At 54.4% G+C, this 19,570-nt stretch overlaps 1 protein-coding gene across 1 annotated transcript in view; it reads left to right on the top strand.

The window, feature by feature from the left end:
• The window catches only part of GTF2IRD1 (GTF2I repeat domain containing 1), a 115,092-nt gene that overhangs the window by 60,859 nt on the left and 34,663 nt on the right, over window positions 1–19,570 (top strand). Inside the window, exons 12-19 of the mRNA XM_049639380.1 lie at window positions 193–367; window positions 999–1,088; window positions 8,338–8,385; window positions 9,312–9,377; window positions 10,433–10,616; window positions 17,871–17,920; window positions 18,146–18,202; window positions 19,412–19,495. Coding sequence (XP_049495337.1) covers window positions 193–367; window positions 999–1,088; window positions 8,338–8,385; window positions 9,312–9,377; window positions 10,433–10,616; window positions 17,871–17,920; window positions 18,146–18,202; window positions 19,412–19,495 — 754 coding nt within the window. The remainder of the gene's footprint in view (window positions 1–192; window positions 368–998; window positions 1,089–8,337; window positions 8,386–9,311; window positions 9,378–10,432; window positions 10,617–17,870; window positions 17,921–18,145; window positions 18,203–19,411; window positions 19,496–19,570) is intronic.

Genomic DNA, 19,570 nt, shown 5'->3' with positions numbered 1-19,570 from the left:
GGGGGGGATGTCAGGAGACCTGGATTCTGGCGTTACCACTACTCTGTGACAAGTGGCTTCTCCTCTGTGTGCCTCAGTTGCCGAGCCTATAAACTAGAGACACCAGGACGGGCCTGAGGGCCTGCTTGACCCTCCACTCCTGGTCTGGGCAGGAGCTTGGGGCCAGCCTGACTTTTCCCGGGGCCCTACTAACAAGTCACAGACACAGGAATGCTCCAGAATCAGTTCGCTTTGCCCAGCCCAGCTCGCACCCACCCACACCTGACCCCTCCTTTCCTCTTCACAGGAACGTCAGGGGAGCTGAGTGGGCTGAGGCCCATTAAAATCGAACCAGAAGATCTAGATATCATTCAGGTCACTGTCCCAGGTAAGGAACAGGTGTCTGAAGGGCTGACCCTCCTACCCAGCCTGCCCAGCCTGAACCTATAGGAATCGAGCAGCTCCCAGAGCAGAGCTCCTGGACCTGCCAGAACCACCATGTCCCCTCCCCGGCTGTCCTCTCTGTCTCCCGAGGGCCAAGAAGGGGTCTCCAGGCTGCTGTTTCTCTAGTTTGACCCTGCGAGCAGCGGTGGGTATCACCTGCGCTTCCTGCAGCCATGTCTGCCCTCTGTGTTGGGAATGTCTCTCAGCTCCAAGACCTTCCTGAAGTTCCCCCCCTCCGACCTTCCTGCTCAGGCCTGGCTCCCCTGGGGTTTGTAGGCAGGAGGGAGGAGAAGAAAAGGTATAGGAATAAGAGGGCCTGCATTTGATTCCAGACTTAGAACCCCCTGTGCCTCAGTTTCCACATCTGTGAAGAAGAGAGCGTATTTGGTCTCTGGAGGCTCAGCGTGGGGTCCCACACCCCTCAGGCACCTGCCTGGCCTCTGGCACAACTGGTCACTAAAGCTGTCCTCCCAGACTTCTAGGACACGGCTTCCTTAAGGGTCCTGCTCTGGGGGGGGTCCCTGGGGGACCGTGACAGGGTAGGATAGACAGAAGATGCTGTTGTCATTTCCCAGACCCTTCGCCAGCCTCTGAGGAAATGACAGACTCAATGCCTGGGCATCTGCCCTCGGAAGATTCTGGTTATGGGATGGAGATGCTGACTGGTAAGAAACGGGCTAGGGCCCCAACTCCCTGGGGCGTACTGGGAGGGGTGGGCCAGGAAGCCCCCAGGCTTTCCTTGCTATTGACTTAGAGAAAACCCAGGGTATGCCTGACTCCCTGTACAGGCCAGATTTTTTTCTGGAAACTTGAAGTAGGCCTTGGTTTACATTGTCTGGCCTCTGCATTGTTCCCAGGAACCCCCATGTGAATTAATGTGTTCGTTTGTTCAACAAGTATTTATTGAGCACCTACTGTGTACCAGGAGGTGCTGGGGACAGAGACGTATGTATACCAAACACCAAGGTCCCTGTGCTCCTAGTGTAGGGAGACAAAGAGTAAAGAAATCAATAGGTAAAGTAGGAAGTCAGATGGTGGTAAATGCAGTCGGGGGAGAACAAGCCAGGAGGGGGAAGTGTGAGGGGGTGGGCGTGCGGTGGTTATTACAGGCCTTGGGTGGTCAGAGAGGAGCTCGCTAAGAGAGTGCCGTTGGAGCAAAGAACTGAAGGAGGGGGGAGCCATTGGACGTCAGGAAAGAGCTTTCTAGGCAGTGGGACCGGCGTGTGCAAAGGCCCTGAGGTGGGTTACATCCAGCATGTTCAAGGAGAAGCAAGGAGGCCCGGGTGACTGGAGCAGAGTGAGTTAGGGAAGGCGAGGTCAAGGAGGTAGGTGATGGTGTGGGTTATGCAGGGCGAGTACGTCGAAGGAAGGAGTGAGGGCTTGACTCTGACGAGACAGAAATTTCTCATGGGGGGGTGGTTGGAGCTCGTGAGGGACATTTTGACAGTATTTGCTCTGACTGTGGGGTTGAGAATAAACCACGGAAGAATGAGAACAAAGGCAGACACAGTCTATTGTGCTGTCCTAGCCAAGAGGAGTGGTTCAGCAGGTAGACAGCTGTGGGGAGGGTGCGGTATTCTCTGTGTTTTGTCTTTTTAATTTCATTTTGGAAGTGTTCAAAAACACCCAAAAGTGAAAAGAGTTATTTAATGAATCTCAGGTGCCCAACTCCCATCTCAAAGCATTATTAACAGACATTCTGTGATTATTATAGATGGGAAAAATAAGAATTTTCATAGGTAAAGTTTAGAAGTTGATTATCACAAAGACGAAACAAATAGTACGTAAAATATATAGTACACAGGGTTCACGGGTACGGCAGAAAATGACGTTAGTACTCAAATGATTCAAATTTGGAAATCTCTGTAGTAAAGGATGCAGGGCCAGACCATGAAACTTGAAGGAGGGGACTGGCTTTTGTTTGTTTCCCATGTGTGTGATGCCCCGTGTAGGCCTCATTGGGGAGGGGGGGCAGTGGGGGTGCTTAAGGCTACCATATGGCACTTAAGTGAGCAGCCCAGGGGTGCCTGGGTGGCTCAGTTGGTTGAGCATCTGCCTCTTGATTTCAGCTCAGGTCATGATCCCAGGGTCGTGGGTTTGAGCCCCACATTGGGCTCCAGGCAGCGTGGATCCTGCCTGGAATTCTCTCTCTCTCCCTCTGCCCCTCTGCCCTGCTCGTGCACTCTCTCTCTAAAATTAAAAAAAAATTAAAGTAAATAAAATAAATAAATGACTAGCACAGAAGCATCTGGCTGGCTCAGCTGGTAAAGCGTGCGACTCTTAATGTCGCGGTCGTTGAGTTTGAGCCTCACGTTGGGTGTAGAGATTATGTAACAACAGGAAAACAAAATAAATAAACAAACGGTGCAAAGAGGTCTCAAAAATGTAAGGTTCAGTGTGGAAAGCAAGTGCAGAAGGGTAGGGGAGATACAGAATTTATGAAAGTCTAGAAACATAAAAACGGTGTGATTTAATGTTTTATTTAAAAAATTAGGGCAGGGGGTGCCTGGGTGACTCAGTCGACTAAGTGTCCGTCTTCGGCTCGGGTCATGATCTCATGGTTCATGGGTTCGAGCCCCTCATCGGGCACTGTACTGACAGCTCAGAGCCTGGAGCCTGCTTCGGATTCTTTGTCTCCCTCTCTCTCTGTCCCTCCTTGGTGCAATCCCTCTCTCTCTCTCTCTCTCTGTCTCTCTCACTCTCTCTCTGTCTCTCTCTCTGTCTTTCTCTCTCTCTCTCAAAAATAAACATGTAAAAAAAATTAGGTGCAAATATGACAAATGCTAACATATATCCTTTCCAGCTGGTGAATACATGGGTGTTTGTTATGACATTCTGTATGCTTTTCTGCACTTAAAATTTTTTCCCCAACCAAAAACAGATTCATGACTGGAGAAATACAGGAGGTTTCCGGCTGGCCCAGGAGGATGGGGCCGTGTTAATTGGTGACCGAATGGAAGCAGAACGTCTCTGCTCGGTGTCCGCGTCCTTCTTCTCTGTTAGAATGGCCTGGAAACAGGAAAGCTGAGCAGGACCTGGGAGTCCCACTCAGTGAGGGGATAGGGTCTACAGAGCCGCTGTGATGGAGTGGAGGTCTCCAGCTTCTGAGGAATTGGATCCCAGGCGGACAATACGTAAGATCCACTGTCCACAGCGCCTAGAAGTCATGGGGGGACAGAGGATGAGCCGGCCATGGGAAACAGACTTCCAGAGGACGGTTTGTCCAAACTGCAAACAGGTGCACCTGTCCCAGGCTCGGTTCGGAAACAGATTTCCGCACAGATGACTGGACCATTAGAAGGGAGCCAGGCAGCGTGGGCTCATTCTTTGGGACTGAGTTGGCTCGGGATCTGGGTTTGACTGTGGGCCAGCTGGGGACGCAGGGCTGCACGGGGACTCCAGCCTCCTCCTGGGGGAGCTTTCCCACGGTGTCCTGCTGGGCTCGGTCCTCCTTCTTTTTTTTATCAGTTGGGTGAAGGCGGTTCAGACAGCAAGACGATGCAGTTTCCAGAAAGAATGGACGGTGCACCGAGGAGTGATGTTCCCCATGGCCGTCAGTGGCCAGAACACCGGGCTGGAATCCACAGGAAACATTCACAACCCGAGGACCATGTCATGGGCAGGGTTCCCCGGGGGACGGACTCTGGGATGGAGTTTAATGTGTGTGGGGGGGTCATTAGATGCATCTATGTAAGACAGGGGATGGAAGTTTGGGAAGGTTGCCGCTGGGGAGTTAGAGCCGTGATGGAGCCCCAGCAACGGCATCTGCCAGCACCATGGGAAACTCTAGAGCCAGAATGGCCCCCTGGGGTTGTTCCGAGTTGGGCTGGGACATCCTCAACCAGTTGTGGGATGGGAGCCGCCCCTCACGGGGGCACCTGCCGCCAGCTGCCCACATTCCCTGCTGCTGGGCCAACAAGCATTTCCTCGAAGGGGACCGGAGCGGGACGTCCCAGTGTCCACCACAACGTGAACGGATGATTGTACAAAAAAAGAAAGCGACAGCCAGCAAAACAGATGCGTGCGGCCTCTGAGAGACGAGGGCTCGGACTAAGGGGCATCTCTTTTGCACCCCTTAGTTGGGCAGAACCTCCATGGAGCATACTGGGAACTGGGTGCTCCTAGTCCTGGGAAGAATGTGCATCCCCGAGTTGCCTTTTAAAGAAATTTGTCAGCTGCAAGAGCCATCAAAATGAGTGATGTCGGTAGTTCCAGGGGTCCAGTCCTAGGAAATCATCTGAAATACGGACACCGTTTTCTGCACAGAGACGTTCGTGGCCATGTTACTGGTAGCGGCGAAAACCTGGAAAGGGCCAGCCCACCTGTCCGGGGAGCTGTTGATGGCATCCTCCTGACGGGCTGTCAGCAGCCACCAAAAATAGGCAACAAGGCGGGGAGCATGTGAGGGCACAGGGCTGCTGTTTGCAACCGTTGAAGACATAATCACTGGTTCAATAAACAAAGCAGAGGATCGGCGAGAACAGTAGCTATGTTAGGTTAAGCGAGTTATCTTTTTCGGAATTCCCTCCATCGGTTATGATGTGCTTTTAATACCTTGGAAATGAAGAAAGAATATTCTCGATGGGCCGGGTAGGACCGGACTTGGTAGCAGTCTTGGAGAAACTGTGGAGGCTCAGGATGAGCGGACAGAGCGGCCCGGCCGCTAAGGTCGCACGGCACCTGGCTGTGTTCACAGCGCTGTTAGAGAAGACCGTGGGTGTCTGTCTCAGGTCTGGACGCCAGGGGGGCTGGGCGGCCGTGGACCCGTATGGCTGTGGTCCATTCCTTTCTTTCTTTTTTTTTTTTTTTAACGTTTATTTATTTTTGAGAGAGAGACAGAGTGTGAGTGGGGAGGGTCAGAGAGAGAGGGAGACACAGAATCCGAAACAGGCTCCAGGCTCTGAGCTGTCAGCACAGAGCCCAACGTGGGGCTCAAACTCACGGACTGTGAGATCATGACCTGAGCCGAAGTCGGACGCTTAACCAACGGAGCCACCCAGGCACCCCTACCCTGGTCCATTTCTATCGGAAAGGCTTCTCTTCTTTGGTTTGACTGAGTGGGAACCTGAGGCCTGGCCTTGGGCTGCCGACCCAAGGCTTCTTTCAAAGCACCCCGCTCGGCACTGGTCAAGTGTGAAGATTTGAAGGTTTTCAGGACCACCGTGGATCAGAAGGGTGTGTGTGTGTCCAGGCATGTGTTTTTCTGGTTGCACGTGTGCATTGTAAAATAAATGCTATAGAACCGTGCAGGGAAAGCTGCATTGCCCCCTCCTTGGGCAGCTATTAGTTTAGCATCCATACTTCATGTGTCTTTTCTTTCTGCACATTGCTAAGTCCTAATGTAGGACTTAGATGCTACATCCTTAGATGTAGGATGTAGATGCTGCTACTCTTTTGCACAAGCTGGTGCTTTGGCCGTCTCTCTACGGCACCATGGTATTTGCGTGTCGTTGATCATTTCTTGAGGCTATTTCCGGTTATTCGCTGTTGAAAACGGGGCGGGGGGGGGGGGGGCGGTGAGCACGTGACTGGGCTCGTTCAGGGTAAATAGCCCAGCCTCCAATGTCTGGGTGGAGAGTCCGGCAAGTTCCCCACGTTTGGTATTTGGGACCCCAACGCACATGGGTCAGAGCCCCTAGGAGTCGACCCAGCTTAGTTTCCTTCCTTTTTTTTTTTTTTTTCCCAATGCTTATTTATTTATTTTGAGAGAGTGAGAGAGAGAGAGTGAGCACAAGCTGGGGAGGGGCAGAGAGAGGGAGACACAGAATCTGAAGGAGGCTCCAGGCTCCAAGCTGTCAGCACAGAGCCTGATTTGGGGCTCGAACCCACGAACCGTGAGATCATGACCTGAGCCAAAGTCGGATGCTTAACCGACTGAGCCCTCCAGGTGCCCCCCCAGTTTAAGCCCCTCCATAGTGGGGCTGAAGATGCCTGGATTCGGTGGGGAGCTGGGGCTGGTCCTATCCCTATCAGCTCTCCAGATTGTTGATCCTGCCGGGAAGACGGCACACGGACAGCTCGCAGCAGGGACGGACTCCCTGGCCAGGTCTCCCTCTGGCTTCGTGTCCCTCTGGACCACCTCGTAACCTTCATTGGTGCTCTAGATTCACACTGGGCGGTTCCCTTCACCTGGGACTGATAGTTACCTGGCTCCTCTTGTCACAGGTCCCTGCCCAGGGAAATCCCCTGGTGGCCCTGCCGGTCCCACCACACTCCTCTCTCCCTGTCCGCCCCCCTCTTCCTCTAGAAATGGCACAAACCGCAGGACCTTCCAGAAGCTGACCCTGAGATAAGGCTTTGCTTGCATGCGTCTATTTGGGAGGAGATCCAGGTGTGCCGGCGTGGGGTGGGAGGCAGGAAGTGTTACGAGGCCCGTTACCGCTGCGGACCACTGAGCCACGGGACCAGAGAGCCACGTAAAGCACGCGTTGGAGTTAGGCAGCCAAGTGAGGAGGGAGCTGGGATAGTGATCCTCTAAATCGCCCTGTGTCATTGGTCGAGAGCCGTTTCCAGGCGGTTTGTTGTGCTGGACCACAGCTTGCTGGGGTTGTCACTGCAGCCAGAGTAAATCCTTCGTGCAGAGTCAAGAGGGCCCAGCACCCACTGCCCACAGGGTGCCCAGGGCTGGCCCTCTACCTTTTCAAGTCAGCTGAGCATAGGTGAAACCCTCCAGAACCTTTCAGCTCCTTCGGAGCTGAGCCCCAAACTTTGGGTTTGTCCAGTGATCCCAGACGCAGGCTCACTTTCCCTCCATCCTGAGCGAATTTTGACTCTTGGCAGCTCTCCCCAGGATCATCCCCTTTCCTTCCTGTTCACGATCCTGTCCGGGACCGGGGACAGCACCCTGTATCCCTCTGTCCCCAAGTGCTCCCTGCAGGAGTTGGCGGGGGAGCAGACGGGCACCGGCCGGGAGTGTGGCAGGCCTGGGGTCCACCTGTTCCACCACTTTCCAGCTCCGCTACACGTCGTGAAGGGTCAGTCCCGCATGTGAAAGCACCTGGCCGCCCAAAGTGCCAGCGGGCTTCCCAGATGATAGCCTCCTTCCGGTTGTTTCAAGTGTTGAAAATCCCCGATGCCTTCCTTCCTCCAAACCCTGGCAAAAATGGGCCGCTGCTCAGGGAGGCCCCGCGGTGTGCCTGCCCCCTCGCCCCAGCACCCCCCCCCCATCCACGTACATGTACTTCTTCCTGCAGCCAAAATCTCAGTTTACCCCCCACCCAAGCTGCTCTTCCCTCCCTGCTCCCCCCCTGTTGCTTTTCGTATCATAGACCCTCGTATCCAGGCAGGTATCCCCCTCCTGCAGGAAGCCCCCTCTCCTCAGCCCTTCCCCCCCACCCTGGCCACCAGGAGCCCTCACCCCCATGCAGCTTTACCACCCACCTTTCGAGTTGCTCACTCATCATGTCCTCGCTTCCTGGGGACGAGGCTGGGTCCGAGCTGGGAGCTTAGGCCAAGGTCAGTGCCATCTCATCAGAGAGCCCCCTGGACCACCTGACCCAGGATAGGTCCCCACTCGCCCTCCCCCTCTGTCCCCTCATCCAACTGCTTCTCTTACGGCATCACTGCTGACTGGCATTACATGTTCTATCTGGCGTCACAGCAGGACAGGGTTTGTCTTGTTCCCGTGTGTCCTCAGTGCCTAGAACAGAACCCAGCACGTGGAAAGAACGGACTGACTCGGGTCTGGTCCCCAGAGGTACCAAATGTGCTCCGACACCTGGTCTCTGAACGTGCCCTCCTCGTGCCTTCACAAGGAGGGCAAGTTTAGTCCCTGTGCAGGGTCAGGGTCCCCAACCCCACCTGGGGAGTTGCCATGCTGTGCTCTACGCCCCCCACTTGTCCGGCCTGACTTTTGCAGCACAGGGCCCAGCAGATGATGCACGTGGCTTCCTGGCACCCTCTGTTCTCTTTCAGAGAAAGGCCCCAGCGAGGACCCGCGGCCTGAGGAGAGGCCCACAGAAGGTGAGGCTCTGTCCACCTCCCCCGTCACACCCCACCTCTCCTCGCCTCCCCCGCCCTTCCTCTCCCCATTGTCTCCGGTTCTTTCCGACACCCCGTTGGAGGTGAGGGTCCTGTGGGCTTCCTAAAGGTGGGAAGAGTTTACAGATGTGTCTTCTAGAACTAGGAGGCACCTGGTCAGAGGTACAAGCAGCTCTTTCTGGTGCGCGAAATGCAGAGCATTCTCTTTGTTTTTATACACACCATGCTTCTTTCACAAAGGTTTTAAGTCTGGAGACTGAGCAAGTAGAATGGAGGCCGGAAAGCATAAAATTGGCTTTGTGTCCAACAGACCGGCTCATTCTCAGGAACACGGCTCATTCCCTTCCTGTTGAGTGAGAGTAGTGTGCAGGAAGAGAGGTCAGAGTGGGGATGTGTGTGTGTTTCCTCTTGGGGGTTTCTGCCCCTGGAACGGAATGAGTGGCTGTGAGAGGAGAGAATGGTCATTTCCCCAAACCCAGCCTGACCAGGGGCAGGGATAGAAAATTCCACTGCCACCTGGTGGCAGCATACTCAATTTACAGGCTTACCATTCCGCCACTAGCTAAGTCACTTCCCGAGCTGGTCTAGAGTGACAGACACACCCTTAGAAAGGTCTCTGGTCATTCTTCGGCCGCAAAATTGCCAAAATCTTCCAAATCACCATTCAGCCCTGGTGGTACCTTAGACCCGACTTTAAGAGCAGACGTTTGAGTTTGGGAACCCTGCGGACCAGTCTGGGGGTGCCATTTCTGGGGAAAGAGGTTACCCGCCGCCGCCACCCGGCCTTCCCCCCCTTCCAAGGTCCCAATGCGGGGTCATTCTTGGTGCTGGCAGAGCTGGGACATGAGCTGAGGAGCGGGGTCCTGCTGCCCCTGGGGAGGCCCAACAGGCTGCCTTTTGCCTTCCAGACAGCCACGGTGACGTGATCCGGCCCCTGCGGAAGCAGGTGGAACTGCTCTTCAACACGCGATACGGTGAGCAAGGAGCCGCACAGGCCCAGGGCGGCCGGCCCTCCTTCCAGCCGCCCTGTTTTCAGAGGGACTCTGGGCCCCGCTGCTCCCTGCACAGGGGCAAGGGAGGGAGGGGCGGGGGGGGCGGGGGCTGGGGCGCACTGGGAAGGGGATGGGGACACCCAGGGAAACTGAGGCATTGCCCTCCCCCCCAAAACACGGCCCCCAGCCTTCTTCATCCACACGCTCCCTCGGTCTGCCTCAGCCGCACATTGGAGAGCCCATTCTGTTCACTGCAGTGACCGCTCTTCTGTTCTCACAGACAGCCTCATCCAGGGTCCTCAGGAGAACTCTTACATAGCAAGGACTTTCCTACTTGGGAGTCCAGGAAAGAGGGTATGGGAGGGGAGAGGAGGCTATTCTTTTGTTAGGCCCCAGTGGTTTGCCGGGCACTGGCTAGGGGTTTCACATGAGCTCTCCCATCCCACAAAACCCTTGTGTCCTCATACCCATTTTACAGATGAGGAAAAGTAAGGCCTGGGGAGATGATTCGGCTTGTCTGAGCGTTAGTGGCAGTGAGTGGCTGGCCTGGGTCTCCAACCTATCCCATTCCTAAGCTGCGGTGCTGGGCCACACAGAGTTTGGGGGTTATTTCTGGTGGGAGGGGGACTCTGGAAGGCCGTACCAGCAGCACAGGGGATAGGGGGCTTGGGTGGAGCCAATGCCAGGTGTCACCAGCCATCAGTGGTTTCAGTGCATGAGGGCACTGACTATGTGTGGGTTTGGGGGTCCCACTGACTCGGGTTCACACCCTGCAGCCCTGGGGCTCTGCCACTGAATCATGTCCCCTCTGAGCTCCTGGTCTCTTACCTGCAGACTGGGGGTAACAGTATCCATCTCTCAGGAGGGTCGGAGGGTCAACTAACACCTGACTCTCGAGAGCCCTCGCCCCTGCGCGCGCGCACGCACACACACACGCGCGCGCGCGTGCACACACCCCGCACAGACGCGGGAGGCTAGCGCGGAGGCTCATAGCCCCCGTAGCCCTGGGTGGCCCTACAGCAGCCGTGTCTCCGCAGCCAAGGCCATTGGCATCTCGGAGCCCGTCAAGGTGCCCTACTCCAAGTTCCTGATGTATCCGGAGGAGCTGTTTGTGGTGGGGCTGCCTGAAGGCATCTCCCTCCGCAGGCCCAACTGCTTTGGGATCGCCAAGCTCCGGAAGATCCTGGAAGCCAGCAACAGCATCCAGTTTGTCATCAAGAGGTAAGGGCCGGCCGCGTCCATGGGGGGGCCCTCCGGGCTTGCCCGGCGCCTGGGAGAAGCACCAAATTGTGGGGGGAAAAATCGTCTCATTTTTGTCTTTTTTTTTTTTTTTTTTTTTTAAGTTTGTTCATTTTGAGAGAGACAGAGAGAGCCAGTGGGGAGGATGGGGAGAGAGGGAGGGAGAGAATCCCAATCAGACTCTACACTGTCAGTGCGGAGCCCAGCATGGGGCTTGAATCCACAAAGCCGTGAGATAACCGCCCAGGCACCCTTGTTTTTGCCTTCGAGGGCCCAGTGGAGCGCCAGGGGATCCAGCCTGTGTGCCCAACTCAGATATAAAATCCCTGAGGAAAAGGTGGAGGCAGCTACTGATTTAAGGCGGGGAGGGGTGTCTGGGGTGACCTGTTTGTTGCTGCTGTTACATCACGTAAATTTAGGCTTGGTTTGGTTGAAAGTGGCAAGAAAGAGGAGAGTCTTAAGAGTTTGTCCCCCCTCCCTGGGGGAGTAGATGGCCCCCCAAATTGGGAGATTCACGGCAGCCTTTGTGCCTAGAGTGGCAGGCGGGTGACGGGGTGTGGAGCAGGGCGCCCTCCCCCGGGGCCTGGTTTGCACCAGGAGGAACAAGGAAGGGGGTGCTCCGAGGGACCCAAATAATGGACATGTGGTGCCTTCCTTCAACAAGTACATCTTGAGTGCCAGCCATGTGCAGGTTGTGAGAAGCAGCAAATGCTGAGTTCTACCCTTGAGTTGGCCAGTCTCATTGACTAAAACTACCATATAATGTCGGGCAAAGGCGAACGCTATGACACAGGGTCAGGGGGCAGAGAGGGGCAGGAGGAACCTATTTAAGGAAGCAAGGCATGTTGATATCTGGCGAAAGGGCGTTCAGGCAGAGGGAGCGGCAGGTGCAAAGGCCCTGAGGCAGGGGCACGTTCACATGTTTGAAGACTAGTGAGGTGCTGGTGTGACTAGGCAGACTGAGGGAGGAAAGAGTGGTAAAGCCTGGGAGGGAGCAGGGGCTGGATCATGCAGGGTCTCGGACAGGCTTCAAGAGTTCGGATTTTATTTTACATTTAATGAGAACTCGCTGGAAGATTCGGAGGAGAATATGACATGATCTGGTCTTTTTTTTTTTTTTTTTAAATGAGGTGGAGGGCGACCTGGGGACTGTGGGCAGGGGCAGCAGCAGGGACCAGCGAGGAGGCTTTCCTCTGGCCCCATGGACAGGGTAGGAGCTTGGTGAGAAGTTCAGGTTCAGGCAGCATTCTGAAGACGGGCTGTCGGGATTTGCTGACATGTTGGCCGTGGGGTGGGAGCGAAAGGGGGGCCCGAATGACTCCGTCAAGGCTGATCCCCTGGGGGGGCGGTAATCCATTCTCTGAGATGGAAGGGGTGGAGGCTGCCGTCAGGAGTCAATCTGACGCGTGTTGTGTTTGAGGTGCGTGGAGGGGGGGCCTTCTGGTGGGTGGATACCCAAAACTCACCCCCTGGGCAGGGCATACGTCAGGGTGGGGACAGGGCATTGGGACCTAAATGTCCTGAATGTCCACATTCAGGAGGGAAGGGACACATGGGGGCTGCCTGCCCCGTCCCTCCCTCCAAATCGAGAACCTGAAAGCCTCGGAGGTAGGAGCCAAGTCAAGAGCGTCTCCTCGGTAAGCTGACCTGGTTCGATGTTTAGTGCAGGGACAGCCTTTCTCCTGTGCTCACGAGCATTTTTTTGTGCCCCTTTATACTTAGAAAGGGAGGCCGATGAGCCTGGTGACACTCGGTCTCCTGGGGCTGAGTCTGTACCTCCTGTTACTGCCCGTGACCTTGGGCAAGCTGCTCGGGGTGTCCAATGGGAAGCACCATACGCTTCCCAGAGCGGCAGTGTGGAGGTCAAGGCTCAGCCAAGGGCCTGGTGCCCTGTAAGTACTCGATCAAGATGGGTTTGTTTTTTTCTAGCATCAGGTGTGTTAGGGTTTAATTCATATTCAGCAAAATTCACCCTTTTTTTAAAAAAGTTGTTTATTTACCTTGAGAGAGAGAAAGACTTAGGGGAGGGGCCGAGAGAGAGAAGAGAATCCCAAGCAGGCCGTGTGCTGCCAGATGGAGCCCGTTGTGGGGCTCGAACTCATGAACTGAGAGGTCGTAACCTGAGCGGAAATCAAGAGTCGGAGGCTCGACTAACTGAGCCACCCAGGCGCCCCTCGCCCTTTTTAAGTGTACCCTCTTTGAACTCTGACAAGCTCTTACAGTCGTATAACCGCCACTGTAATCAGGATACAGAACAGTCCCATCACCCCCAAAATTTCCCGTGTCCCTTTGTTGGCCACCCTAGAGCCCCTGGCAACTGCCGATCGACCTTCTGTCATCATTTCGCCTTTTCCAGAATGTCCTTCAAATGCAGCGGTCCAGTGCACAGCCTTTTGAGTTGACTTCTCTCTCTTAGCTTTTGAGAGAAATTCATGTGGTTGCCTGGATAAGGATTTCACGTCTTTTAAAATATATCAGTTTTAAAAAGTAAGTTTAGGGGCGCCTGGGTGGCTCATTCGGTTAAGCGTCCGACTCTCAATTGCAGTTCAGGTCACGATCTCGCGGTTCGTGAGTTTGAGCCCCGCATCGGGCTCTGTAATGACCATGTGGAGCCTGCTTGGGATTCTCTCTCTTTCTCTGCCCCTCCCCTGCACTCGCCCACTCTCTCAAAATAAATAAAATAAAGTAAAATAAAATAAAGTAAAATAAAATAAAATAAAATAAAGTAAAATAAATAAAATAAAATAAAGTAAAATAAAATAAAGTAAACTAAACTAAACTAAAATAAAATAAAATAAAAAGTAAGTTTAACTGATTACAGTTTTCTGCAAGCCAAGCAAAGAAAATGGCTCAAGTGGGAGAGAGCGATGGCTTTTGCCGGGCATGGCATTTGGGGCTGTGGAGCAAAGGCTTTGCTGGGTAATTTTAAGAGACTGAGCGCTTAGTGTACTTACTTTGTTATTTCTCATTTTAAAACTCAGCAAAACTACTGTTGGGAGTATTAAGTGAGAAAGAGCCACGTCTCATTTTAATCTTACTTTAGGAAAGGGTGCGTTGGGGGGCGATGTAAATGTTCTAGAATTAGGTAGAAGGACAGCTGTATAAACAACTTTGAACGTGCTGAAAACCACAGATTGGTATACTTTAAATTTTTTTTTTAATGTTTATTTATTTTTGAGAAAGAGAGAGTGTGAGCAGGGGAGGGTCAGAGAGAGAGGGAGACGCAGAATCGGAAGCAGGCTCCAACGCGCCAACGCGGGGCTCGAACTCACAAACCATGAGATCATGGCCTGGGCTGAAGTCGCATGCTTAACCAACACCCAGATGCCCGAGATTGGTGTACTTTAAAGATGAATGTTATGGTATATGCATTCCATCCGAATAAGGCATATGTATGTGCCTCATGTATATGTATGTAGATATGCATATTAGCGTGCTGGGCCGGCAGTAACAAAGCGTAACAGACATTTATCTCCCCTGGCTCTGGAGACCGGAAGTCCAAGATCAAGGTGCTGGCAGGTCGCGTTTCTCTGGGGGCCTCTTTCTCTGGCTTGCAGGTGGTCACCTCTTCACTGTGCCTTCATATGGCCTTTTCTCTGTGTACATACCTCCCAGGTGGCTCTTTCCATGTGACCTAATTCCTTCTTCTTATAAGGGCACCAGTCAGGGGATGAGGGTCCGCCCGACGTCCTCATGTAAATTTAACCACCTTTTAAAAGACACTGGCTTCAAATACAGTCACATCCCAAGGTACGGGGGGGTCCGGGCTTCAATATATGAAATTTGGGGGAGATACAGTTCAGCCCATAAAAATATAAAGTTGACCTTTGAACAGTACAGGGATTAGAGGGGTGTCTGGGTGGCTCAGTCGGTTAAGTGTCCAACTCTTGGTCAGGACCTCACAGTTCATGAGATTGAGCCCCATGTAGGGCTCTCTGCTGAGAGTGCAGAGCCTGCTTGGGATTCTCTCTCTCCCTCTCTCCCTTCCCCTCCCCTGCTCGTGTGCACGCACACACATGTAAGCATGTGTTCGTGCACTCTCTCTCAAAATAAATAAACATTAAAAAAAAAATGGAGGTTAGGAGTCCTGACACCCCCCAGTCCCCATGCAGTTGAAAATTCACGTATCACTTTTGACTCCCCAAAAACTTAACTACTTACCTCCGAAACTAATGTAACATTGTATGTCAACTATAATCAGGCATAAAAAAAGAATAGGAAAAAGAAAAAAAGTAACTACTAATAACCCACTGTTGACCCGGAAGCCTTACCAATAACATAAACAGCTAGTTAACAAGAATTTGTATGTTGTATGTATTATATACCATATTTTTACAACAAAGTAAGCTAGAAAAAAGAAAATGTTCAGAAAATGTAAAGAAGTAGGGTGCCTGGGTGGCTCAGTCGGTTAAGCGTCCTGACTTTGGCTCAGGTCATGATCTCGCGGTTCAGGAGCTCAAGCCCCGAGTCGGGCTGTCAGCACAAAGCCCACTTCAGATCCTCTGTCCGCTCTCTCTCTGCCCCTTCCCCACATGCACGTGCACTCTCTCTCAAAAATAAATAAACATTTAAAAAAATTTATAAACAGAGGGGCGCCTGGATGGCTCAGTCGGTTGAGCGTCTGATTTCGGCTCAGGTCATGATCTCACAGTTCGCGGGTTCGAGCCCCGCATTGGGCTCTGTGCTGACAGCCCAGAGCCTGGAGCTTTGGATTCTGTGTCTCCCTCTCTCTCTACCCCTCCCCGACTCGTGCTCTGTCTCTGTCTCTTTCAAAACTAAGCACCAAAATTTTTTTTAAAAACTTATAAACAGAAAATGTACAGAAGAGAAAATGCGTTTACAGTACTGAACTGTATTTTTTGGAAAAAAATCCGCATGTGAATGGACCCACACAGTTCAAACGCATGTCCGTCAAGGGTCAACTGCACATTTGTATATATGAGAAGTCATCACCTGCAGGAGACATCAGTAATTGACCGACACACTTTCTGCCTGTACTTGACCTCCACATCCTTGTGGAGGACATACTTTGGACAACCTCTACCAGTCATTACAACTGGCACAAATCAGATTAAACTTTCTAAACTTTTGATCGGAAAGCATTCTTTACACCCCGATCCTTGAGCTTGTAAGCCAGATGTTCATATTCTTTGGTGCATTCTTGTGGGGAGAGGACCCCTTGCTTTCATCAAATTCTCCAAAGTTTAGAAACCTTTTGGAAACTTAAAATCGTGGGTGGGTTCACACGGATAGGAAATCGCTACCCGGGAGTCGTGACGGAGGGCTATGGCTGATGTAACGCTACAGTGAGTTCTGATCCTGATCACAGGGCATTAGCAGATGCCACAGGTTCAGGGCATGGTCTCCAACAAGACCACGCCCATTTCAGACCCCAGCTGCAAGTTTGAGGATCCCTAGGCCACCTACACTTCTGAGCATCTGGTCCTAAATCTGAGGCTTCCCACAACTCCCTGCAAGTTCAGTAATTAGCTAGAACAACTCCCAGACCTCGGGAACGTGCTGTATTACAATTACCGTTTTATATAAAGGATACTGACCAGGACCAGCCAAATGGCACTCACTAAAGGCAAGGTCCCCATGTTATCAGGGCATATGTCACCCTCCAGCCCTGAGTTCAGTGTCCCTGATTATTATTGGGATTCTTTCCATAGGCATGCTCGATCGGGTCATTGGCCATGAGACTGAGCTCAGTCTGTAGAAATTAGGAGGGTGGGCTGATAGCAGGTGGCTCAGAGCCTCAGCCCTCTGATCACGTGGTCAGTCTTCCAGAATCCCAAATCATCTCCCTAGCAGAAACTTCGGTGTGATCCCAGGGTCCCAACCAGGAATAATAATAACGAAGACGCTCCCGTCACTCGAGAAATAACCAAAGATGAGAGTTTACCTCCCAGGAACCAGAGACAGAGACCAAAGTCTTTATCATATAGCACGGATTCTAAATGCCGTTTGTAATGCAGACTTGTCCAGCTAGAGCAGGCCTGTCTGCTCAAAGAAAGGGAGGCATGTTCTGGAGTCTGTGGCAGGCTGAGGATGTTGGGGAGGTCAGGCTGGCTGGAGGAGGGCTGACGGGCCAGGGGGGACGATGGAGTGGGACGGGTAGTGGAAAACTACTCCTTCGAATCTCCTGACGGGTGTCGTGGGGGTGGGGTGCTGGACCAGGGTTCAGTGTGAGTATGGGTCTGTGGGTGAGGCTGCTGGGAGAGGTAATGAGCTCTCCATCACCGGGGTAACCAAGAAGTGGCCCAGAGGAGACCCTGCCTAGAAGGGAGACCAAAGGCCAGACTCAGGGCACCCCCACCCCAGGTCAGGCGGCCAGTGGATGAGGATTTGCTGCCTTTTTTGGCAGCGGGCATGTGGGCACGTGAGCACGTGCCCCGAGCTGGGCTCACAGGGCCTGAGGGAGGAGGACGCACAGCCCTGCCTTGGAACCCAGCCTCAGGGGCCAGAAGAGGCCTCAGGCTGCATTTAGAAACTTCTCCACTACCTCTTCCCCTTCTCCTTATGGGGAAACTGAGTCCCAGAAAGTGAAATGACGTCCCCACTGTCACCTGCGAGAGTCAGGAGCCAAGCGGGGCTCCCGCTGTGTCAGACGAGACAGCAGAGGCCCTGGTGGGGAGGTGTCTCGGCCGTGAGGCGGTGCGGGGGCCTTTTCTGAGCCCTGCCCGATCCCGCTGTGTGGTCCTGGGCATGTTGCTCAGTCTCCGCATCCTGTGAATGGAGTGATGGAAATAGTACCCGCCTCAAGGGGGTCGAGAGAGCGCGCCATGACATCTGGGGGGGTCTCTTTGGGGTCTGGAGATACAGGTATTAGTGCAGAGCTGGGGTCGGTCCCCGAGGCCCCGACTGCAAGTGACCCGGCAGCTCTCGGGTGTGAGTCGGAGACCCGGGACCTGCCCTGTCGCTCTGAGATCTTGCCGTCTGCTTCTGCACTTCAAACTGGCCCCGTGGGGAAGCATCGCAGAACTGAGTGACGATGGGTTGGGGTCAGGCTGGCCTCCCTCTGGGCGGGGTCCTCAGAGCCCAGCACAGCCCCCCCAGTACCACACGTGGGTCGGCAGGACAAGGGCGAAGGACGGGGACCCCACACCTGGGCTGTCTAGGGCTGGGAGGGCCTGTTGCACAGCTGGGTAAGCTGAGGCCCAGGGGTGCGGACTGAAGCTATACCAGGAAGGCCCGGAGGGGCCCCAGCGATTACCCTGCTGTGGTGTTTTCCAGACCCGAGCTGCTCACCGAGGGAGTCAAAGAGCCCATCGCGGACAGCCAAGGTACCCCGTTCAGGGACGCGGGCTGAGGAGCCCGCCGGGCGTGGGAGGGGTCCCAGGTCTCTGCCACCATCCCTTCTCCCTCTTCCTCTTTCCTGGTCCCGCCTCCCCTGGCGTCCCCCACTGCCCTCTCCACCGGGATCCCCCCTAGAGATACTGCCCCTGTCCCCGGGTCCCAGGAGCTGGCTGTTCACCCTGGCTTCTCTCCTCCCCCTTCCCCGCCCCCAGAGAGGGATTCCGGGGACCCTCTTGTGGACGAGAGCCTGAAGAGACAGGGTTTTCAAGGTAAGGTTGCAGCTCAGGATGGGGTCCGCCGTCCCAGTGCCATGACCTTGACCTGGCTTGGGTTTGGAGGGCCAGGCTGCGGGTGGGAGGGGCTGGCCCCCATCGTCACGGCCTGGGGGTCTGAGTGAGGCTGGCTGGCAGGTGGGGCGGGAAGAAGAGTCTCCCTAAAAGTGCAGGGGGATGGCAGGGTGCAGGAGCGCACCCACTGTCCCCTCGGGGGGAGGCGGTCAGCTGTGCTCGATGCCTGAAGCCAAAAAAGGGCGAGGTCCCCAAGTGCAAGGGGGTTCTATGGACAAGGAGAACCGTGGCTGGGCCACGAAGGGGTGAGGGACAGTGAGTGGGGCGGAAGATGGATGGAAGGCGGGAGAAGCTTGAGCAAATGCAGGGGAGAGCCAGAAGCAGGAAGTCCACGTGCCGAGTTGGGACAGCTCCGGGGTGTGGCCATGAGTCCCCGAGGGTGGGCTGTTCCCCGGGTGGCCCCTGGGTGGTCCCTGCGGCTCTGAGGAGAGAGTGAGGTCAGCGAGACCAGCCCAGGGAGTGGGGGGCCCAGAGATAGGACCCCAATCCCAGGGGGACGGCTGTTCACTGCCCTGGCTCTCTCGCTCCCTCCCGGGCAGCCAGAACTTGCCGCAGTGAGGGGCGCTCACGACTCCCACCCCACCCGTGACTCCTTGTACCCAGCCTCACAGAGGACTGGGGTCCTCACCGTACCCCCACCACCACCACTTGACTGCCCAGAGGTCCACTCCCTCCCTCCCTCTCTCTCTCCCCGGGCTGTGCCAGGCTGCAGTCTCTCGAGGTCAGGGGCCTGTCTGGGGCCCCCATGGCATGGGCTGGCACATGGGCTCCCTAGCAGATACCCCGCCCCCACCCCGGGTGAGAGAGGGACCCGGGGTGGCCCTCCCCACCGAACCCCTGCTCCTAGCCTGCTCTTCCTCGTGCCGTCTCTCACCTCTCAGGCTTATTTACTGGTTTAGTGGTTTTCAAATGTCAACAGTTAACTAAATTTCCCACTCGTTGCTGTTGTCACAACAAGTGTGCGTCCTTCCGGAAAAACCTACATCTCCGTCTAGATGTTAGTTCTGAAGGACTCTGAGGGGCCTGCTCTGAGGAGGAGTTCCCCATAATTAGGCAATCCTATTCCTTAAAAGTCCCCAAGTGCCTTTTAATTGGACAGCCTCAAATCCGTAATTGTTTTTCACTGTGCAGAAAACTACGACGCTCGACTCTCGCGCATCGACATCGCCAACACGCTGCGGGAGCAAGTCCAGGACCTGTTCAATAAGAAATACGGTGAGCCCCGGGGTGCCCGGGCGGGAGGGCAGCCTGGCTGCCGCGGGAAGAGAGGCAGACGCTTCCTGCTGGTAG

The sequence above is a fragment of the Panthera uncia genome, chromosome E3, assembly GCF_023721935.1.
Source record: "Panthera uncia isolate 11264 chromosome E3, Puncia_PCG_1.0, whole genome shotgun sequence".
Taxonomy (NCBI): domain Eukaryota; kingdom Metazoa; phylum Chordata; class Mammalia; order Carnivora; family Felidae; genus Panthera; species Panthera uncia.
The sequence above is the reverse complement of the archived record's forward strand: the minus strand, read 5'-3'. Positions and strand labels throughout refer to the sequence as shown.